The 24,998-nt window shown below is 39.0% G+C and overlaps 1 protein-coding gene across 1 annotated transcript; it reads left to right on the top strand.

Moving 5' to 3' along the window:
• The first annotated feature begins 6,404 nt into the window (after positions 1–6,404).
• Positions 6,405–24,180, top strand: LOC110675140 (histone H1.3-like). Its single transcript, XM_021839522.1, has 4 exons — positions 6,405–6,569; positions 17,744–17,843; positions 18,367–18,500; positions 24,064–24,180. Exons 1-4 carry the CDS (start codon positions 6,405–6,407, stop codon positions 24,178–24,180), a joined length of 516 nt encoding a protein of 171 aa, XP_021695214.1.
• Positions 24,181–24,998: the final 818 nt, after the last annotated feature.

Genomic DNA, 24,998 nt, shown 5'->3' with positions numbered 1-24,998 from the left:
GCAAAAAATGGCAACTTTGGCAAAGAACGCTCTCAGTTAAAAACTGTGGAAGTCCTCATAAGAACATTACGCTAAGAAGCAGGTTCTGTCCCAGTGGGAACGTCATGCCAAGGAAAAGAGTAATAAGAAGAAGAAGGAGAAGAAGAAGGAGAAGAAGAAGAAGAAGAAGAAGAAGGTGAAGATGATGATGATGATGAAGAAGAAGAATAAGAAAACACGCTTGTGATCCTGATTATTAGTAAAACATCCATTTCGTAGCTTCTAAAATATGGTTCTGCACAATTGTCGATCGATTCTCTTCTCGAACTCGTATTTGGCTTAAAATTGCACTGAAGTATTCATCACATTTTTCTGTCACAACAAACTTCAGTAATGCAGCCCATAGACGCTCAGACAGTTTCACCAACATTGATTCCGCCCCCCATGTTGATGCTCATGTTGGTGCTATGTTTGACCGTGTGTGATGCGGCTTGACGAACCAGTTTGACAGTTAGTGAAACCGATTTGACGATTAACGAATACGTCGGCCAAAATGAGACAAGTTTCATTATGAGCAAATTACCGGCGGGCTGAGACAAATGTTTGACGAACTGATCGTACTGTCTGTTGGGATGTTGCACGATTTTTCCATAATTATCTTCAGAGAATCCATCAGCTGTTTTACCTGTGATTTCATCAAAAATTCAACAATGAATTCGTCCAGAGATTGTACCTGGAATTCCTACAGAGATTACATCATTAATTTCACAAAGAATTCCTCGAGGTAAGCCTCTTGGAATATCTTTAGAAATTCAAACAAAATTCTTTCATGATTCCATCAGCTGTTTCCCCAGAAATTTAATTTCACCTGGAGGACCTCAATGGATTCCATCAGGAGTTCTCTACGGATTCCTTAAAAAGTTCTTCCAAGGATTCCATCAGGAGAACTTCAAGAGGTTCCATCAGAAGTTATTGTAAGGATTCGACCAGGAACTCCATCAGAATTTCCTCCAAGGAATCCATGAAGAATTCCTACAGGGATTCCATCAGTAATTCCTCTAGGGGTCAGTAGTTATTCTAGGGAATTAAACACGAGTTCATCCTGGCATTCCATCAAAAGTACTTCTAAAAATTAAATTATAAATTGCACGAAGGATACGTGGGAATTTCCTCGACGGATGCCATTGGAAGTTCCTCTACGGATGCCATCGGAAGTTCCTCTAGGAATTCTATCAAGAGTTCTGGGATGCTTTTCTAGGGGTGCATCAGGAATTCCTTTAGAAGTTCCTCTAGCAATTCCATCAGAAGTTTCTCCAGGGATTCTATCAGGAGTTATTTCAGATATTTCACCTGGAATTCCTCCATGGGTTCTGTCAGGAGTTCCTCTTCGGATTCCATCAGGAGTTGTTCTCGGGATTCTATCAGAAGTTCTTCTCGGGATTTCATCAGGAGTTTCTCAGATGATTACGTTAGGAGTTCCTTTAAGAATATCTTTAGAAATTCCTCTAAGGACTACATCAGGAGTTCTTCCAGGGATTCCAGCAGAAATTTCTATAAGGATTCTATCAGGTATACCTTTAAAGCTTCCATCAGAGTTCTTCTGATGATTCCATAAGGAGTTCCTCCAGGATTCCATCAAGAGTTCCTTCAGAAATTCCACCTGGAATTCCTCCAAAGATTATATCAGGAGTTCCCGAGGCATTATTCTAGGGATATCATAAGGAGTTCCTCACGGGATTCCCTCAGGAGTTTCATCAGGAATCTTGTCAGGAATTCCTCCAGGGATTCCATCAGGAGTTCCTATAGGGATTCCTTCAAGAGTTCTTGAAGGGATTTCATCAGAGATTCCTCAGGAATCATCATTAATTTCTTCAGAAATTTCAACAGGAGCTCCTCTAGAGGTTATATCAGAAGTTTCATCAGGAATTCCTTCAATGATCCAATCAGGAGTTCCTTCAAGTATATCTTTAGAATTTCCTCTATGGACAGAAGTTCCTCCAGGGATTCCACAAGGAATTTTTATAGGGATTCTATCAGGAGTATCTTTAGAGCTTCCATCAGAGTTCTTCTGGTGATAAGATAAGAAGTTTCTCCAGGATTCCATCAAGATTTCCTTCAGAGATTCCACCTGGAATTCCTCCAAAGATTATATCTGGAGTTCCTGAGGAATTCTTCTAGGGATATAAAAAAATCCTCTAGGGATTCTCTCAGGACTTCCTATAGGGATTCCATCAAGAGTTCTTCAAGGGATTTCACCAGAAGTTCCTCCAATGATTTCAACAGGAGGGATGCTAGAATTTTATCAGAAATTTCTACAGGGACTCCATCAGGAATCATCATTAATTTCTTCAGAAATTTCAACAGGAGCTCCTCTAGAGATTATATCAGAAGTTTCTCCAGAGATTCCACCTGGGACTCCTCCAGGGATCAGAACCATCAGAAATACTTCTAGGGATAACATCAGGAGTTCTTTAAGGGATTCCGTTAGGCATTTCCTTAGGGATTTTTTTAGCATTTTCTATAGATATTCCACCTGGAATTTCTCCAGGGATGCTATCAAAAGTTTCTGTATGGATTCAATTAGGAATTCCTACAGGGATAAAAACAGAGGTTCTTGTTTGGATTTCATAAGGAGTTCCTTCAGAATTTTCACCTGGAATTCCTACAGGGGTTCTTTGGGAAGTTTTCCTAGGGGTTTCATCAAGAGTTCCCTCGGATATTGCACCTGGAATTCCTCTAGAGATTATATCAGGAGTTCCTCAAAGACCATCAGGATATCTTCTTGGGAAGTGCCACCGGACATATTATCAGGAATTCCTCCATGGATTTCATCAGGATTTCCTTCAAAAATCCCGTCAGTAGTTCCTTCAGAGATTCCATTTATAGTTCCTCTATGGATTACATCAAAAGATCTTCTAGGTACTACATCAGGAGTTGTTACAGGGATTCTATCAAGAGTTCTTCTAAGGATTTTATCAAGAGTTCCTCCAGAGTTTCCTTCAGGAGTTCCTTCAGAGATTCTACCTGGAATTTCTACAGGAATTCTATCATGAGTTTCTCTAATGATTCCATTAGGAATTCCTCCAGGGATTACATCACAACTTCCAAGGATTCCTAGGAGAAGTTTCTTCAGGATTTCTTATTAGATTTCATTTTGGAAAAAATTTTGGAAACCAGAAATTTCTTATAAGGATTTCACCAGCAATTTATTTTAATATTTTCATCTGTAGTTTGGGAATCCACCAGTAAATCATCAAGTGTCTATATCAGAAGTGACTCCTGGGATTCAAAACAGGAAATCCTACAGAGATTCTTCTGAGAATTCCATCAGACGTACCTCCGTAGATTCCGCTAAGTTGAACTTTAATGATCCCACAAAGAATTTCCTATGACATTTGACTACAATTTCCTAAAAAGATCCAATCCACCAGTAATTCCTTCAGAGACTTCACCAGTATTTTCCTTGATTATATCAACTGTACTTTTTCGTGAGAAAAGTTTTTTGAAGGAATTTCGCAAGGAGTTCTTCTAGGGTAAACACTGGTAATATCACAAGAGTTTCGCTAAAACTTCCACCAGAAAAATCTACCACAGTTTCGCTAGAAGTTCTACAGTAAAATACTTCAAAGGTTTTACAAGGATTTCCCTTCAGGGGTAAAAGAAATTCCTCCAGGGAATTAACTGATATTTACTCAGAGGATCAAACAAAAACATTTCTATGAATGCTTTCAGGTTGAATCCCTAAAGTGCACCTAGAAGAATTTTTTCGGAAAATTTCTGAAAAAAAATCCATGAAGAAATTTCTTGAGGAATCCTCGAGCGCCAAAAAAATCACTGGAGAAATTCCTAGAGAATTCTCTGAAGAAATTTATAGATATATTTCCGGAAGAATCCTCGGAGAAATTTATGGAAGATTATTGAAGTAACTGCTGCAGAGATCCCAGGATGAATGCCTCGTAGGGTCCCTTCAGAGATTCAAGGAAGAATCTTCTAAGGAAACACTGGTGGAAATTATAAAAGAATATTATGAAGATTCCCTAGAAGAATACCGGAGGATAGCTTGGGGAAACTTCTCAAAGAATTGCAAGCGCAATCTCTAAAGGAATTCCTGCTGATAACCCATGTAGGCAGTTTTGATGAATTCTTTTGCTGTATTTCTCGTGAAGGCTTCCCGGTGGAATCCCGGGAGGAACTTCTTGATGAATCCTTGGATAAATTCAGGGTAGAATCATTGTAAGAGTTCCTAGCGTAAATCTCTGCATGTATTTCTGTAAGAATTTTTGAAGGAATTTTTAGAGAAAATCTGCTAAGGATTTTTACCAAAAACAAAATCGTAGGAAAATTCTCCCTCACAGCCTCAGAATTCTAAAAAATAACAATCACATATTCACTAGACTTGCCAAGACCATTCAAAACATGCGAAGAAATATAGTGTGACTGCAACGAACTTTGACAGTCGGTCAAACGGTTACATCAACATAAATTCATTCGACTAACTTGGTGGGCGGAGTCAATGTTGTTCAAACTGTCTGAGCGTCTGTGAGCTGCATAAACTGAAGTCTAGATCGTTTGCACACTTATTCAAGGTTTCGAACAGTGAATTATGTTACACTCAAATAAAACATGCGCTCAAATATACAAACACACTCAAATAAATCATACATGAGTTTTTTTTCCTATGTCCAATGAGAGCGTTGATGACGACGTTACTTTTCGGGTAAAGCCATTTTTTCAATTTTCGAAAAACTGACAGCAATAAAATTTCAAAGTTAATATTACACTTGAAACACTTCTACCAAACTTTTTACAGAAAAAAACCCAATGGGTAGTTTTCTTCAACGTTTTTTAATGACGCAATACTATGTTTCAATTTACATTTGACAGCTATAGCTATTCTGTCTTAATTCATTGTTTCACAGAACTTTGATTGACAATTAGATACTATTTCAATATAGCGTTTTTATGATAAACTTTCAATAAAATCTTCAATTATATGGAGTTCAATCCAGTTTAATCACAGATCAAGTTGCGTTTCTCCGGAAACCAAAACTGTAATTTCCATAAAAAATATTTAAGGTATGGCTGTGTTCGTGTTTACGTTTAGCTCTATATTAGCCATGCTCCAATCTGTCAGCCTATTGTATAACACTTTGTTTCCATGCTACCAAACTACTCGAATGCGCAGTGAGGTAGTGAGATGATTATAAAAACCATGAGATAGCATTTCAGTAATGTTGCGTGTGGAAGCCCTAAAATAACGCGACACTCTTTTTACGAGGCTAGTTATAGGAAATCAAATAGATCACTTCTTGTCTTGTAGTTTTGTGTTATAATGTATAATCTGTAGTGTTGAATAAATCATCTTATGTAGTGTGTAATAAAAAGTAAAATCAGTGAAATAAAGTGTTTGATATACCTAACGCGTTAGTAATCTGTGCTGGAGAAAATACTTACCAACATCTGGAACACCTACATACTCACTTGGGGACCGCAGACTACCCGGTACAAAACGGACTTCCGGAAACCCTCAAACCCTACCTGGAACCAAAACCTAGATGATCACGGAATCTCTGGTGGAACACTTGGTAAGGGCCACAACAGGCTGCTTTTTCTTCCCCTAATGTTCGCTTAATTCACACAAGCCTTACACTGGAATAACAATGGTTTCAATTAAACTAATAATCAGATTCTTTGAAAAAGAAAAACGATCAAACTTTAAACGTTCAAACGTATTTTTTAATTTAGTAAAAAGATAAAAAAAACGTAAAATAAACATCATTAAATTCCACTAGAGTATCATTTGGCAGATACGCGTATTTTATCCTAAACTCTAAGGCCGATTTCAGCTAGTACAATTCGACTAGAACACGACACTGAAGACGGCCTAATATATTTTTCGACCGTTTGTTTTCCTAAAAACTCCACCCAGAAGTTCAGATTGCTTATCAAAACCAGTTTGTGATTACGATTTGATAGTATATTTTTGACGTAGGACTACGTCTTTCTTCTCTATACAGAAGTGAAATTGGAATTTCAAAACCAAGAAGAACGTTACGTTGGCATAGAATATTTTAAACGTTTATAACTTTTTGCTGACTTAACGAAATTCCCTGATAAGCCCCTCAATCGAAAGACAAGACATCAAAGGTTCATGTCGTTAACTTACTGAATCCCACATACCTGTCCAAAAAGTCAAATAACTGTTTTAAAAGAGAACGTTGATTTCAAGCAAATCTAAAAATAGGGGTGCTAAGGAAAAGTTGACGTCAATTGCTTTTCACTTTCCGCTTGAATCGCATCTCAGCAGGCAACAGATCGGCTGAACTGACCTGGAGTGCTTCTCAGGGACAGATATCGATAGCGAAAGACCCCCCATTTGTCTTGCTTCGCTCAAATCAAACAGACCGTTGACCGACCGAGAGAAGATGCCGTCTGAGGCCAAAACCATCACCACTGCCGCTGCTAAGGAGAAGAAGAGGAAGCAGTCCACAGCCCTAAACGAACGGAACGGGTCCTCCCTGCAGGTGATCGAGAAATACATCGGCAGAAACTACAAATGCGATGTCGGCAAGATTGCTAGATTGGAAAGAGTGAAGTGAAATACCGGGAAACTGTGGCTCTGGTTGGCATCCGAGAAGGAGGAGGAGAAAAAGAAGGCAGTTCCTAAATAAAACCCCACCAAAATTCAAAGACCACCGCGATGAAGAAGACCCCGAAAAGCCGCAACCGCAAAACTCATCGGGTGAGGAGGATTTCAACCAGTGTGCCGTCAAAATGTGTCAGTGTTACTCATATTCAACAATTCAATCGGCCCTTTTCAGAGCCAACGATTGTGTACTGAAGAGTTATTTGTGCAATATTTCCTTTACCACATACTTGCTGCTGCCCATAACTGCATAACAGTCACATTCGACATTTTTGACAAATTGGAGTTAATACCGGGGAGAGTCATCAAATTATAAATACTTTCGATCAACTAACTAAAATCTGTGAGTTTGTTCTAGAAAATTCGAAAAAAATACCAAGTTTTTTTTTCACACTGGCAAATGTAACCGCATAACAGTCACATTGAGATTATACATGAGCCTCATAATGTAGTAGCAACGAAATTTCTATCAGAATTGTTTTCTGTCTATTCACCCAATATGCGGTATGAGTTGTACAAAATTTCAGCCTCAAATAACCTCTTTTGAATTCTTAATGTTTTTTTTTTAATTTCAGTTTCCTCCCATACTACAGTAAAATACAAACTTGGTATCCCATTTACTCAATGCCTACTTTTGTCGAATGTTACAAATATGCAGTTATGGGCAGTGCTATAATCTCTTAATTCTTCCCGTAGAATCATATAATTTCTGATTTATTACGAATTATTGACAATACGGCAACTTCAGAATGTTTCCGAGGACACTGCTGCAGTGCCGTTGGGATCCAATAACAGTATAATGCTCAACTTGTACATCTCTTGCCAAGACATCAGTTTCATATAGCCTATTTCCCAGATCAGAAAGCGAAGAATACGAAAAGGAGGAGCATCATCTGCTATTCATAACTTCTTCGTCGAATTCTGCTTCATTCCATTTTCGTTTTCGAGCTGGTGAGAGGTCCACCGAACCTGTTCAGCCCCTGTGCCACAGAGCTCTTGATCGTCAAGCTGCGGCAAATCCAGCGTCCGGATTGTGAAATCGGTCAAGATTTCTAAATAGACTCGCGCTTCCAGAATTGGACATGCAGGAATCGGTTCGCCAACGCAAGATTTGTACGAGATGGCTGAAGAAAATCAGCCAAAGCCGCTTGTTGAAGCGCCCATCGTCATCGTCACCGCAAACCTCATCGGGCGAGAAGGATTTCAACCAGTGCTCCGTCATAATGTGTGTCCGTGTTACTCGAAACTCACCGTTGAATCGGCCCTTTTCAGGGCCAACAAATGTGTACTAAATAATTAATTTCGTAATATTTCATAATATGTATACCACATACATGCTATAATCTCTTAACTCTTCGCGTAGCATCGTGCAATATCTAATTTGTAATGAATAATTGACAATTGCCAATAGGGGCCTGCCTTAGTCGATGTTTTTGTAATTGGAATTTCCTTGACTTCCCTGGGCAAAAAGTCTCTGTTGTTAGCGTCTGACCCAGAATTGATCGAAATTGTGGCCATAGTAGTCCTACGTCAACCCCGCGGTAATGTAACAGACATTAACCACCCCATGTTTTTTTCAGTAAAAATCGTAAATGAAAACTCGTTCACTAATTTCCTTTAAATGTGTTGGCTTATAACATAAAATGGCGTTATTTCAAAACGAGCCCTACGATTTTATTTGAATATTGCACAGACATGCAGCTTAGCCATAGGAAAAGGCTAGCAAGTACAGATTTGGATACATTTCTATTTCTTATAATAACGATCTAGGGAGCACCGTGGCAGCAGTAGGAGCCTTCAACCAACCACGTCTCTGGCGGCAGTTACAGTAGCAAACCGACGGGATAGCGTAATGAAAATGAAATAATTAAATTAAACGTTCAAAGGGCACACGTAACTTTCGATGTCTATGACGCTGCAGGAGAGTGTTCACGGAATATGACACCAGATGCGGTAGGGGGAGCAAGATCTTTTGCCATTTTTGACACGAAAAGAGGTTTGCGGAAAAGTTTTCTCTGTTGAATGGTTTGAATTGCATAGGAGGAATAGAACATAGCGTTCAATTATATCTCTATTTAAGTGAGGATAGGTGCTCGACGGCTTCATCATTTAATTTGCTTCAAGTTCGACATGTTTCACGCACAACTTCTCATACTTCGAATAAATAAATTTCAATCGATTACAATGAATGTGCCATTTGCAAATGATTTGCATCACCCTTGATCCTAGCGTATACCGTACAACAGGTTGTGATTGATAATGCGGGTTACTTTAGTAGGGGTCCAGATAGCTGTAGCGGAAACCGCTCAGTTATTTAGCAAGACCAAGCTGAGGGTCGTGGGTACGAATCTTACCGGTCGAGGAACTTTTCGTAAATGAAATTCTCTCGATTTACGCCTGCACCTGCAAAAATGTCAAACGGTAGTTTCATTCTGGATTTTCATGTGTATGAGAACTATAGCCGAGTGGTTAGAGCCTGCGGCTGGGATTGATGCCCGGTCGGTCCAGGATCTTTTCGTAATGAAAATTTCCATGACTACCGTAAGCATAGAGTATCGTCGCACCTGCCACACCAAATACGAATACGAAACTTGCAACTTTGGCGAAGAAATCTCTCAGTTAAGAACTATGGAAGTGCTCATGGAACTCTAAGCTAAGAAGCAGGCTTTGTGCCAGTAATGGCTAAAAGAAGTAACATTCAAAATGAATCGTTATGCAATTTTTCAACTGAACTAGTAGCCAAACTACTAGTACATGCTTTAATATAAAAAATAATAAAAATATTTAATTCAGAATGCAGAAGTTATCAGATTTTCCTCTCACAAGCTGCCAAAGATACCACTTTTTACGGTATTCATTACCACTTCCAATTCGCAAAATCCGAAACCCTTTCGAACAAATTGGTTGGCTTCAAAGGCATTAGCATTGGTGAGCTAATTTAAATTTTCACTCTCTTCATACTGAGATATTTGCTACGCCATCATTCGCAACAGCAGCAGCAGCAGTGCAATGAATGTTTGTGACGCATCGCTCATCAGGGATTCCGATTTAGGATTATTCGTGAAGCGTGAGCCAGTTCGAGAAGGAATGTCCGATGAGCATTCAGGATGCAGGAAATTTATTGAAATTAAATAGAGGAAATTACATACCATCATGGCTATCCTTAATCAACAATCTTGGCTAGGGATGACATTGAAAGGGTGGAATCACCGCAGCGCTGGAGAGGGTGAAATAACAAAATGTTTAATTTAACAGAGAAATCGTCTGTGCTGGAAGGGTGGAACATAAACTGGGGTGCATGCACTTTACAAAGTATTTGCATTTCCGAAGTGATTGGGAATCATCCATTGAGTACGTCACACTTTTAGTTATAAACGTCGAAATAAAGGCAGGAGTTTGATGATTACGGAAAAGCTCCAAGCAATGTACACAATGAATAAAAACGTGTGATAAGGGAATGTAGATTGACTATTCCTATAACTAAGTTGTCCTTCCTAATGTTACGTTTATGGACTTATATAAATCATTGATTGGTTCGTTACTACAAGTGTCGACGTATTCTTATTCATGTTTTACAAAACACATATCCTTTCAAGCAATGTTGCCAATAACTTGAATATTTGTGCATTACTGAACTATGATATGAAATATTGACTTCAACTTTGATGAACAGTTTATATCCTTACATTCGAAATTTAATGGTATTTTAACGTTTGCTAGAGGATACAGTCAGGTCTTCTATTAAATGCATTCCTATAACGCGCACTCCTATACGACACAGTTGAGCGTTAGAGCGCTAGTGAGCATGGCATTTTTGGTTTTGCTGATAGCTCAATAGCCTGATTACAAAGAAAGATGGCATTTTTGGCAAAGTTGTTCTGTAGCACAAGAGCTAACATTATTTGAGCCAAAAGATTCGAGATTTAGCCACAAAGCGGCGCTTGTGAGCATAAACAATGATACCTTTTGAGCTACTGAACAACATTGCCGATGACGCCATCTATGTAAGTGCTCAGACTACTGAGATATCCGTAAAGCAAAAGTTTTATGCTCACTAGTGCCACATAATGACAAAATTTTGAATTTCTTGGATAATCTAATGTTAGAACTTGTGCTACTGAACAACTTTGTCGAAGTTGCAATCTTTCTAAGTAGTCAGACTAATGAGCTATCAGCAAAACAAAAACTCCATGCTCACTAGTACCGCCTGGTGGCGGAAATTCCTCAGAGGCGGAAATTCCTTCCAGGAATTCCTCAGAGGATTCCCTATAACAATTCCTCCAGGGATGTCCTTCAGGAGTTCCTCCAGAAAATGTTCTGGAAATTTCCTTCACAAATTCGTTCGGGGGATCTCCCAAAAACTCCTCTTAAGTGTTTCCGTTGTTCGTCCTGGATTTTTTTTTTCGAAATATCTCCAGGGATTCTCCAGAGTTCATATACACAGTCCATCCATGAGCCGATATCTGAAGGAATCATCGGCTTCTAGAAATATCGAGTCATGGAACAGAAATGCTTTTGAAAGCTGTTTGAGGGGACCATCATAGTAATTATGAGATGTTCGTATTTGTATGGTTCCATGCTGCCCATAAAAGCATAACTGTCCCATATGAAAAAAGTAGATATTGAGGAAACCGCGCTCAAAGTTTTAAGTTTGTCTTTTCATACAAATGTTCAAAAATTTCGTGTACCTTACTGCATGTCACATTCATTTACTCATATTGCTTCTAATAATCAGGAAAATATAAACTTGAACACAATTCACGTTCTGCTGTTGCTATTTAGATTGGAAGTTCATATAGAGACTGTTATGCCTTAATTCTTCAATATGGGACTGCACAAAGTTCATAATTTTTCCACCATATTTTCATACAAATTGTGACAATTTAAATATGCATAGTGAACTATATATCAAAACATGAATGTTGCGATGAAAAAAGGGGTTGGTTCGAAAATCAATATGGGACAGTTATGCATTTATGAGCAGTATGAGTCAATATCAAATAATGGAACATCGACTCATGGAAGTTTCACTTTAATTCCTCGAAAATGATCCGGAGTTCCTCTAGGCTCTAGGTGTTTTTCGGAAGTTGCTTCGAAACATTCACTACATTTTTTTGTCCAGAGTTTCTCCGGGAATTTATCTCCAGGTTTTCCTTCAAGAAATTCTTTCGGATTCCTCCTGCACGTCTTCTGGATTTCATCCAGCGATTCCTTGGGACATCCTCCGGATTTCCACTGGCAGTTCTTCTAGATTTTTTCCAGCGGTTCCTCCAAAGCTACAAGAGGAACTCCGGAGAAGTTTTCTGAAAGTACTCCGGAAGAATTGCTGGAGGACCTCCAGAGGAATTCTGGACAAAATCCTAATTTTCTCTCCAAAAATCCTCTGAAGGAAATCCCTGGATCATTTCCTGGAGGAAATTTTCGAAAAATTTCATGGAAGAAAACCCCTGGAGGGAAACACCGGAGGAATTCCTGGAAGAAATCTCCGGAGAAATTTCTGTTGGAAATCTCCAAAGAACTTCTTGGAGGAAATCTCCGGAAAAATTCCCTGGAAAAAATCCCCGAGAGATTTTGTGGAGAAAATCCTCAGAGGAATTTACTGATGAGTTCCTAGACGAAACCCTCGAAAGAATTTCTGAATGAAATCCCCTGAGGAATTCCTGGAGAAAATCCCCGGAGGAATTCGTGGAGCAAAGCGCCAGAGGGTTTCTGGAGGAAATCCAAGGAGGAATTCCCATCTCCTGAGGTGCTTCTGGAGGAAATTTCCGGAACAATTTTATAAGCCAGGAAGAGTTTTTGTACAAAATCCCAGGAGGAATTACTATTAAAAGTCCCCTGGGAAGTTTCTGGACAAAATTCCCGAAAATGGTCTTGTGGAATATCCTCGGCGGAATCTTTGAAATTCCCGAAGGAAATCCCGGAGGAATTGCTATTTGAAATTGTCGGTGAAATTTCAGGAGTAATCCCCGGAAGAATTCTTGGGGGAAATCTCCGGAAAAATTTCTGTAGCAAATCTCCGGAGGAATTGCTTTTGGAGATCTCCTGAGGGATTTCTGAAGAAAATCCCCGGAAAAGTTCTAAGATAGGAGCTTTTGCAGGATATACTCGGAGGAATTCCTGGATGGTACCCCCAGAGAAATTTCTGGACGGAATCCCCAGAAGTATTTCTGAAGGAAATCCTCGGAAAAATTACTGTTGAAATTCCCCATACAAAATCCTGGATAACATCTCGGAGCAGTTCTTTGGAGGAAATCCGCGAAAGAATTGTGGGAAAAAATCTTCCGAGAAATTTTTGGAGGAAATCTCTGGAGGAATACCTGGAGCAAATCGCCCGAGGGATTATCTCCCATTACCCCGAACGCCATAACCCCGAATTCCAAAACCCCGAAAGACCCATCACCCCGAGTGACATTACCTTGAATTCCAATATCATGGGGAAACGTCATCAATATCAGCATGTCAAGATAATTGTAAATTCGAGGAAATAGCATTCGGGGTGATGGAATTCGGAGTGATGGCATTCGTGGAAATGGCATTTGGGTAATGGAGTAGACCCCGGAAGAATTTCTGGACGAAATTCCCCGAGGAATTTCTGAACGAAATCACCGGAGTAATAGCTATTGACAGTCCCCTGAGAAATTTCTGGAGAAAATTCCCGTAGGAATTTCTTGGGATATTGCCGAAGGAATCCTTGAAATTCCTGGAAGAATTCCTGGAAGAATTCCTGGAAGAATTCCGGCAGAAATTCTAGGAGAAAGTACTGCAAAAAATCCCCGGAGAAATTCCTGGTTTATATCCCATGAGAAATTCCTAAAGAATGCCTCCGGAAAAATCTCTGAAAAATTCCCCAAAAGAATTTCTGGAGAAAATCCTCAGAGGATTTTCTCAATGAATTTCTGGACGAAATCATCAAAGAAAATTTTCGGAGGAGCTCTTGGAAAAATCTTTGAAAGAAATCCCTGGAGGAATTCCTGGACAAAATCCAAGGAGAAATTTCTAAGGGAATACATAATACATACCCCGAAGGTGTTGTTGGAGCGAATTCTCGGATAAATTCATGTAGTAAATTCCCGGATGAATTTTCTGAACGAAATTCCTGGAAAAAATATCCGGAGTAAATATTGGGGGATATCCCTGGAGGAATCCTTGAAATCTCCATAGGACTTCCTGGAGGAAATCTCCGGAGAAATTTCAGGTGCAATCTCCAAAGAGCTTCCCGGAGAAATTCATGTTTTAAATTCTCTGAAAAATCCCCGAAAGAATTTCTGGAGAAAATCGTCTGAGAAATTCCTGGCTGAAATCCCCGAAATATTTGCTGTTGGAAATTCCCTTAAAAATTTTCGGAGAAAATCCCGGAGGAGTTCTTGGGGGAAAACCCCGGCAGAAGAAAAATCTCCGAACGAATGCGAGCAAATCGCCAGAGGAGTTTCCGGAGGAAATTTTATCAGAAATTCCTGAACGAAATCTCCAAAAAAATTCTAGAGCTGCCCGGAGAAATTTCTGGTTTAAATCCCAAGAGAAATTCCTGGAGGAAATCTTTGAAAAAACTCTCTGAAAAAATCCCCAAAAGAATTAGAGAAGAAATTCCCCAGAGAATTTTTTTTAATTTCTGGACGAAATCCCGAGAGAAAATCCTGAACGAAACTCCCAGAGGAATTCCAGTTGGAAATCCCATGAGAAATTCCTGGAGAAAATGCTAGAGGAATTCCTTGGGGGAAAACCCTTGGAAAAAATCTCCCAAAGAATTTTTGGACGGCTCCACAGACTTTTTTTAAGCTCCACAGGAAGCTACTCCGGAAATTTCTTTTGAGCTCCACTGGCGATTCCTTCGGATTTTAGCCATAGCTCCTCCAAGAATTTAATCGGAGTTTCTCCAAGAATCCTCCAATCATTCCTCTGAAATTATAATTTCCTCTGGGAAATTTTCCAGAGTCTCTCTAAGATATCCTCCAAAGTTCTTTAGAGTTCCACCTGGAATTCCTCCAAAAATTCCATTCTTCCAAAAATTCCTCCGGAGTTCCTCCAGCATTTTCTCTGGATATCATCCAGTAATTCCCAAGCAGATCCTGCGGAGTTCCACCAGAAATAAAAGACAATTTACACCGTCTGGAACATCCAGTAGCCCAGTGGTGAATTTTTCGTTTGACGAAAAGTTTCCACCGACTGGAGCGGGAAACAAACCCACGCTTCGTGGCACTCACAATACGCCTAAACGACTGACGCCTCTAACTGAACGGCCACGAAGCCCACAAAAAAAAAGTGGAACGCTTCACGATTTTGCGTGTCGTCCTTGCGCAGGGGTTCTGCAAAGTTCTTCCATAACTTCTCCCAGAGTGTCTTCGGATTTCCTTTAAAAGTTACTCTGGGATTTTATTTGATATCCTCCAGAAATTCCTTCATAGCTCTTCCGGGATTTCCTTCGAAGCTCCACCGGTAATTATTCCATATTTTCTTCATGATTCCTCCAGCACTTCCTCGGGAGTTCATCCAGTAATATCTTCGAAGTTTCTCCAGAAAATTCTTCCGGAAAAGTGTTGTGAAAAACTCAATTTTTCATAACTCACGCCTGAGATTTGCCATACGTCAGTTGTCAATCATGTAATCATGTCATGGATTAATTGACTCACCCTTTTGACTCATTGTCTCGTATTTCCCCAGTTTACTCACACACGACAATAATTTCTTGTTAGTCTGGTAAAATTATAGTAATTCTTTCTAACGTAAAAAACAACATTCGAGTTTCACGAGTTTTTTGACGGGTTTTGCGACTGAATCATTGTTTACGATTTGAGTTGATTGAGTGATTTTGCATCAAAATCGCAAGCGCACGCTAACTTTACTCAATTCAGCGCATGTGTTAAAACTACACAGAATGAGGCAAACAATGCAGGACTCTCTGGCTGAGTGAAAATTCTGTATAAGTCGCACTCATGCTATGTGTAACCGATGTGTTGGCCATTGGCTGTGGGCGGATCGATGGAAATGGAACTGTCAGTCATCTCCCGCGCGGCAGCAAACAGTTGGCCGTTGTAAGATGAGGAGTTTTCTGTGATTTTTTCCAGCGAAAAGCCGGAAAATGGTCGCAAATGAGAAAGTTTTTCCCCCATTTGCTTCCGCTTCGGCTATTCGAATGAAAAAATCTCTGAAAAACTTTAAAATCGGAATGTTTTTTTAATGATTTCAGAAGCAAAACAAACATGGAAGCGAATTCCGCATTCCAAGCGTTCCTCCTCTGTGCGCATTTCACTCATTCGGTTTGTTTACCATCGTTTGCACAAAACTGTGTACAGCCCCCTTTGCACAGAATCTGTGCTGCATGAAGAGAGGCCGATTTTGTGTACTCGGCACTCATTTCTGAGCGGATGAAGTTTAGCGTGCATGAGATTTGCGAAACATCACGCTAAACTTGTCACGCTCAGAAATGAGTGCCGAGTACACAAAATCAGCCTCTCTTCATGCAGCACGAGTTGGTTGCCTCATTCTGTGTAGTTTTAACACATGCGCTGCGTTGAGCAGGCTTAGCGTGTACACAGAATGGAGCAACCAATGCAGGACTCTCTGGCTGAGTGAAAAAATTCTGTGTAAGTCGCACTCATGCTATGTGTAACCGATGTGTTGGCCATTGGCTGTGCGCGTGTAGCGGTCCTGCCGACCGAAAGAAGCATTCCCCTCCCCGTATCGAATCACGCAAAGCCTGCTCAACGCTGCGCATGTGTTAAAACTACACAGAATGAGGCAAACAATGCAAGACTCTCTGGCTGAGTGAAAATTCTGTGTAAGTCGCACTCATGCTATGTGTAACCGATGTGTTGGCCATTGGCTGTGCGCGGATCGATGGAAATGGAACTGTCAGTCATCTCCCGCGCGGCAGCAAACAGTTGGCCGTTGGTAAGATGGGGAGTTTTCAGGGATTTTTTCCAGCGAAAAGCCGGAAGATGGTCGCAAATGAGAAAGTTTTTCCTCCATTTGCTTCCGCTTCGGCTATTCGAATGAAAAAATCTTTGAAAAACTTTAAAATCGGAATGTTTTTTTAATGATTTCAGAAGCAAAACAAACATGGAAGCGAATTCCGCATTCCAAGCGTTCCTCCTCTGTGCGCATTTCACTCATTTGGTTTGTTTACCATCGTTTGCACAAAACTGTGTACAGCCCCCTTTGCATAAAATCTGTGCTGCATGAAGAAAGGCCGATTTTGTGTACTCGGCACTCATTTCTGAGCGGATGAAGTTTAGCGTGAAAATTCGAAAGATCAATGATCACCATTGATCTAGGAAAGAACCCTTTTTTTTTTCGATGATGTTCCACGCAAGTTGGTGGACTTCATCAGATGTGGGTTTTCACTAGGTTAACTAGCAACAAGCGATGTAAGCAGAAGCCAAGAACCTTACTGCTTGTTGCTCGTTAACGTGCTCCAATGCCGGAGAATGTTTTTGTTTTAATTTTTGTTTTTGTGTCACCCGACAGCGCTGACTGAACGCCCCAACAAGGTCTCGGTCACATGGCTGTACTAGCTGAGCCAGAGCAACGCTCGTTTTGGCTTTTCTCTTTTCTCTCTTTATTCACGCTAAACTTCATCCGCTCAGAAATGAGTGCCGAGTACACAAAATCGGCCTCTCTTCATGCAGCACAGATTCTGTGCAAAGGGGGCTGTACACAGTTTTGTGCAAACGGTGGTAAACAAACCGAATGAGTGAAATGCGCACAGAGGAGGAACGCTTGGAATGCGGAATTCGCTTCCATGTTTGTTTTGCTTCTGAAATCATTAAAAAAACATTCCGATTTTAAAGTTTTTCAGAGATTTTTTCATTCGAATAGCCGAAGCGGAAGCAAATGGGGGAAAAACTTTCTCATTTGCGACCATTTTCCGGCTTTTCGCTGGAAAAAATCACAGAAAACTCCTCATCTTACAACGGCCAACTGTTTGCTGCCGCGCGGGAGATGACTGACAGTTCCATTTCCATCGATCCGCCCACAGCCAATGGCCAACACATCGGTTACACATAGCATGAGTGCGACTTATACAGAATTTTCACTCAGCCAGAGAGTCCTGCATTGTTTGCCTCATTCTGTGTAGTTTTAACACATGCGCTGAATTGAGTAAAGTTAGCGTGTTTTCAGATTGGGAGATTGAGTTCCCCGCGGGAGCGCGATAAAACGCCCCGATCGCTGGCGGCGGGGGTTGCAGTTCTGACGGTCCCCAGTTCTGACGAGGTGTGCCGTTCGTTTTCGACATTTTCGTTCAAAGTTCAGTGGGCATTTTCTGCCAAATTGACGAGCGGGCCAATTCGGGTCGAGAGTGTTTGATAGTGATATAAGGTGGATAAAGTATAGGTGGATAAAGTATATTTCGGGTATTGGTGGAACCACCCACATACGCGATCAGAATCGAGGGAAAAGTGAAAGTGTCTCCATCGATTCCTTAAGAACGATTCTAAGGGCGAAAAGTTAGTGAATTGTGACGACTTTTTAGTAATAAATAAAATTGTGAGAAGAAACAGATTGATCAATATTCCGAAAAAAACCAGTGACCAAGCCGGGGGGCCCGCTACAAGTGGTGACAGCGGAAAAGCGTTTCTTCAAAACGCCGGCCGCCAACATTTTCAGACTGGACATTTTTAGACTGGTGTGATAAGAATCGAGAAGAAATCACGTGTTGGGGGAGAATCCGTATAATGAAGAAAACCTCGAGCTTAATGTGCAACGTTATTGGAAACACAGATTTCTAGCAAGTATTCCAGCAGTTGAGGCAGCTGCGTTCGGTGCAAGTGATAATGAACAGGACGATGCCAAGTCGACGCATTCCAAACAGTCGATTGATGACCAGCAGCAACAGGAAGAAGAGGATGAGGCTCGTGATGATAAGAACGAATCCGCGGTGAGTGTGTACTGTTTTCTTCTTTTCCTAAGTTAAGCTCTAAACTTTTTAAAAAAAATCTCTGGCTGCGATTCAATTTCCTCAGTTGTAAACAAATGTTTATATATTTTAAAACTTGGTTTTATTGAATAGGGACAAGTTTTTTCCTTCCTTTGAACTATCAATATAAGAAGAGTGCTGAAGCAAGTTTAAAATATAATATCGATGATTATAAAGTGAATGAAATAGCGTAGATTTTAAGCCACTAGTGTAACTTTTAAGAGAGGGATAACACATCTTTACATTAGGATTATCGTACGGAATTGAACAAACCCTTCTACTTTTCTGTTTTAGTTGCATGAGGGATGAGTTTTTCTCCAAATTACATTTACTTCTACCTATCTCGAGTCTAAGCGCGATTGTAGGTCATATTCGGTAAACTTTAACTTACTTATTTATTTATTTATTTGATGTCAAACATTTTGTAGACCATTCTAAATTACATTGGGTTCTTAATATCTATGTGTTTATATACTATAAATTTGTTGAGTATACTCGATTCAATATTATTTTGAATTCTCAAAACAGATTGGCAATTTGCGTTATCTAATTTCAGTCTAATATTAGTATAATTGGCTCTACTATAATCGAAAATATTCTCATACACATATTCGTGAGGAGTATGATAAATATGCATAAACATAGTATATTCTATTGCCGTGTGAAACGCTTCATTTTTCCATAATGGTGAAATTGACTCACTTACACAGAAATCTTCATGCATATTTGTCAATAAAAAAATCTAGGTAACAGTTTTGTTTATTTTTTACGTGATTTATTTGATTAAGGCCTAAGGATGCAGTTTTGTCAAAAATAAATTGCAAAGTTTCATTATCGCCAACAACAGGGAGTAGAATACTCTCGTTTTCAAAATCAGGAATGAAATCTGCATTACGTTGATTGAAATCGCCATAAATATGATTTCTTATACTATCAGGAAAAAACTCTCGTTTGTTGACTTACAAGCCTGATCTGGGGGAAAGTGACCTGATACAAAAATATGAGTTTCTTTACCAATATTTGATTTAACCCACACTTGCTCAAATTCTTTAAAATTAGGTGAAGCAATGATTTCAGAACTGAAATTTGATGATATTGCAACAACGACTCTTGAATGTAAATAATTTAAACAAAATATGGAGGAATTCCCATCTAATGAATACATATATACATTAAAGCAGAAACACTCACAAACACAAGTAAAGAAAAAAAAAATGCCAAATTTAGCAGATAGTGATAAAATCTTTAAAAATAGCGAAAGCTTTAATTTTTCTGTAAATTTTCTTCTCCAATGTGCTTTTATTAAGCTGTAGCGACTATTTATTATCATGTTTTCTTTTTGTTTTAGCTGCAAATCAAGTTAAGATTCGCGAAAAGTACAGGTTTTTAGAAACTCAAAACAATGTACACACACTTATAATTACCGCATTAAAGCCAACCGATAATGATGGAACAGTTGAAGTTCATAAATTTGCATAAGGAACGATCTCAAGACCAACCAAATATATTTAAAGCAAACAGAAAGTAAAGAACAAACACGCAAATCTCTCACACAAGTGTTGGAAAAGCAACACAGAAAACGAGTGCATTTTTACGCCAATGGGAAGATGGGGCAGTCAAATTTCCCTCCCCAAGTAACAATTTCAGTGCTTTTTGATCTTAGATGTTATTTATGGAGGTTATATTAGAGATGTATATATTCCTAACAGATTTAATAAAGCATTGCAAAGTGCCAAACGTTCTTTTCGGTAAAACCTACTTTAAAATGCTTTGTAGATATCTACAAGAGCTCCCGTTAAAACTTATTTACTGCTCACATTTGTTGCTAATAAATTGTATTTTGAAGGAGCTGTGTAGTGTCTATTAAAACCTATATTTAAAACCTCATCTTGCTTGTCTTGTCAAGGCATAAGTAAAACTTCTAAGACTATGCTAAGTCATGTTAAAGCCTTCTTAAATCTCAACTGTCTGATGCATGTTATTGAAATGCAGTCTGCGTGTGGTTATCAATATAATTATGTTGATAATGATGATCATGTAGGGAATCACGAATTAATCAGAACGCAAACATAGAAATGACAAAAATCCCTCTCGAAGAATTAACAGACCATCACATACTTTTCCCATACTTGCCTGAACTTCCCGTTCAAGTGGGACAACTATGCTGCACACAACAGCTGAGCTGCACAAAAAAAAGCTTTCATTTTTCAGACACTTATCACTTACCGTTTTACGCATGAGTACAACCGATCAAGCACGACGAGCTTTATTATAACAATTATTCCTATGAAACAGTTAGATACATAACGGCACAAATTTAATTAAAATGAATTACATCACAAAATTGAATCTTCCGATTTGTTTACCTTTTTGACATCACTAGCTTTCCTGAGTGCATTAAGTTTAAGTCAATGCTCCGAAAAAAAAAACCAATATGTCTAAGTGCAGAACAAATATTCTGATTTAGGAATATTTTAGCCAGTGAAGGTTTTGTGCACGGGTTATATTTATTATCGCCGTTTCAGATTGATAATTACAATATTCGTGGGAAATTTCAATTTATGATTGAGATGGACATGAAATCATTTTAAAAATGGAATGGAGTAAAATATTGGATAGCCAATAATGATGTTGTAATTGTGGCGCGTTGCTGTAAATCGAAAAAAAATATGTCATTCCACCAGTAAATTTTTATTGGCCGGAATTTCACGCGATCGTAAGAAAATTTTCTGCCACACAAAACATGTTTATTTTAATTGATTATTATGAGTCGGCAGACATCATGATGATTTCAAAATCAAAAATGTTATGGTTGGTGTTTGTTCAATCATAAGCTCTTAACATTGGTTTTATTCCGATATATATTGGGATATCGTAAAAGATTTAATACCGCTAGTTGAGCTCAATAAGGCTATAAAATAGCTCTTATGAATGTTTTATAGCATACTACAAGGGTAGATGTATTCATACGATACAAAACTAAGAAGTTTAGAAACGGTTTTAAGGTATAGTCTTAACAACCTCCTGTAATGTGGGCCTTTTCGGGCTTAACGGAATTTTATCAAAGGCTTATTAAGGCTAATAAGTTCTAAAATGAGTTTTTACGATATGGTGGTAACAACAGCTTGTAGTAAATGAAAAAACTAAAAATGTTACTTGGGTCGCCAATCGACTTGTGCGTCGGTCGGCCGTGTAAATCTTTTGTACGTATTATTTTCTCTAGGTTCAGAAGGCTCAGAAACAATCGAACGCAAACTTTGCTTGTTTTGAAAACCTCGTTCTAAAGTATAGATATCCAGAGGACAGAAATGTAAAAATGGAAAAGATGCATACATTTTTTGCAATCCCACTCTAGAACCCCAAGGGAAATATTATTCTGGACGAAGTAAGGGCTCTGCCACCAGTGCCACCCCGCTCATTAGTACAAGAAATGGGAGAAACCTATATGGATCCAACACCAGAAAAAGAAGTAGCGATAGAAAATATAACACAAACAATATCGCCAATGTCAAGAAAACCTGAAAAGAAAGAGACAATGAAAATAACACCACTCCGAGTAAAGTGGTAAAATGAGAAAAAACATAATATACTAAAGATAAATTTGAACCAAGGAATAACAGTTGAACCTTGGAAATGAAAAATTAGGGGCGTGGGACATCAACCAGAGAAGTGACGTGCCTACAGCTAATTATAACAAGAATGCGTCCGTCAAACTCAGTTTTGAACGTACCGAAGGGCTGGAAAAACCAGAATAGGAAACTATTCTGTAAGGGTCGTTACCCTCTGGAAAAGTGGGAAATAGGGAAAATATAAATGGGAATAGAAAGATTATAAAGAGAATATACATATGAAGAGGAAAAGACACCCTTCAAAGAATAACAAAGCATCGAAGAGGAAAAAGACACTCTTCGCAATGAAAAGCAATATAAATGGGAATAGAAACAGTATAAAGAGAATATACATATGAAGAGGAAAAGACACCCTTCAAAGAATAATAAAGTATCGAAGAGGAAAAAGACTCTTCGCAATGAAAATGGGAATAGCAGGAATAATGACATTGATAAGAAGATCCATAAGGGAAAAGAATATGAAACTGGTTGGGGTCCTGAAATACATACTCTGGATATTAATGTAATAGTAGAGGATCAATATGATGGAAATATGAAAACTTAAGAGAATTAAGAGAGGGTTTACAAAAAGCCCTCTGCAAATTTAAAAGAAATTATGAGAAATTTTAAACACAGAATAGAGACAAAGAAAATGTCTAAAAATGTTGACGAAAGAGGAAATCCAAAACCTCTATGAAATAATAAAATTTTAAGAGAACCTAGAGGAGCCCATATCCTCTATAAAAATAAAATGGAATGTTATTTACAACATGTTTTTACGCAGGCTAATCAAGGGAAAATGGAGTATACTTACAGGTCCAACCTACAACCTAAAAAGGGAGAGGGGTGGAGCAATGCCGGCAGCCGAGGACTCGCCACAACAAGCGGAGAAAAAAAAGTGAGGTACCTAGAGGCTCGGTGAGTTAATTTTATTTTTTTCCTTTAAGATTTCGCAGATATGCAAGAAGGATAGATTATTGTCTTGCATCCCTGCAACAATATGACAACTTTCTCCGGCAGCGTAGGAAAAAATTATCTATATAGGGAAATCCACATTTGAAGGGATATGAAATTCAATTTGTTTTTGGCTGACACAGATGATTTTCTGAAGTTGGTTCAATTGTGTTCATTTGTTTTGGATTTTTGGTTTGTCACATAATTTGCCGAAGGCATAAGGCTAATCAAGAGTGTCCATTGATATTTGAGATATTTAACTAATATTGCATATGTTAAATCTATTAAGAAAAAAGGCAAAATAAATACATTTTCGAAAAAAACAAATATTCGATAAAAAAATAAGAAATGTTCGAAAAAAAAACATTCGAAAAAAAAAACAAATATTCGATAAAAAAAAAATAAGAAATGTTCGAAAAAAAAAGTATTTCGAAAAAAAATATTTAAATGCCATTAAAAAAAAAATAAAAGAAATATATAGTTCGTATTTAATCCATACTTTTTACTCTTAGAAAACAAAAAACTATACTTTAGAAAGAAAAAAAAAATCTTTTTACTATTTATTTGACTAATTGACTTAATTGATATAGGAGACGGAAATTTCGTAGGGACAGAATAGGGTCAGGAGGATCATGAAGCGGTAGTCTGTGATGCTAGTCATGCCGACAAGGACGAGCCGTTGGGGGTTGTCCGATCAAGACGAACAAGGTTTACACGTTTGAAGGTGTTGGTTTGGCGCCGATAGAGAAATGCTGGGCTGTTGCTGCTTAACTTGCCATGTTAGACCGCAGTCCTAGTCTTTGTTTTTGGTAGTGAGATATGCATTTGGAATGGGAAGAATATTCTGAGCTGTGCCAAGAGAGTAGTCATTAGGCATCTGGAATGCCTCGCAAGTGTACTAGGGTAGTGATGTCAAGGAGCTGATGAATACCTACGATGTCCACATTGAGGTGTCTCCTTAGGATCAGAAGCTGGACATCATCAAGGCCACTGGTGCCAGAGCGAACATCGGAGAAGCCAAGATTGCAATTGCCAAGAGGATCGAAGAGCTCGAGGCTGATCGCAAGAGTACTATATGACATGTACCAGCTGAATCCGACAAACTCCATGAAGTTGAACGGTGACATGGAAGAGGAACACTCGACGAATCTCTGAGAGTGGTTCGATGGAATCGGAATGGTGATTGGTGGCTAAGGTTACTCAACACATGGAAACGACTTTGGATAGAAGGTTACGTGCAATAAAAAGATGTTAGTTACTATTTGGAAGATACTCCGGTTTTTGGTCTTGCCGGTTGATTGGGAGATTTCGTTCAATGGACAACCCTACAAATAACTCGTTCGGGGCTCGAAATCCAGTTTCGTTCGAGGGAATTTCTATTGGAACACAGACACGAAGCGGCATTCTGACAGACTCAAGCGGCAAGGAGGTAGGTGAATCATCTTAGAGCAGGGAAAGAAGTAAGGAATAGATTAGTACGCATTTGCAAAGGAAAAGAAAATCTTTGTCTTAGAATGTAAAATAGTCCTAGGGATACTCTTTACGCTAGCCAAATGCCTACTGCAAGTTTTTCTTTGCTTCACAAATAAAAACTTAATTTAAGGGGGGGCGGATGTAGCGGTCCTGCCGACCGAAAGAAGCATTCCCCTCCCCGTATCGAATAATTCGAAAGATCAATGATCACCATTGATCTAGGAAAGAACCCTTTTATTTTTTCGATGATGTTCCACGCAAGTTGGTGGATTTCATCAGATGTGGGTTTTCACTAGGTTAACTAGCAACAAGCGATGTAAGCAGAAGCCAAGAACCTTACTGCTTGTTGCTCGTTAACGTGCTCCAATGCCGGAGAATGTTTTTGTTTTAATTTTTGTTTTTGTGTCACCCGACAGCGCTGACT

Source organism: Aedes aegypti, chromosome 2, assembly GCF_002204515.2.
Source record: "Aedes aegypti strain LVP_AGWG chromosome 2, AaegL5.0 Primary Assembly, whole genome shotgun sequence".
In the NCBI taxonomy this organism is placed as follows: domain Eukaryota; kingdom Metazoa; phylum Arthropoda; class Insecta; order Diptera; family Culicidae; genus Aedes; species Aedes aegypti.
The sequence above is the reverse complement of the archived record's forward strand: the minus strand, read 5'-3'. Positions and strand labels throughout refer to the sequence as shown.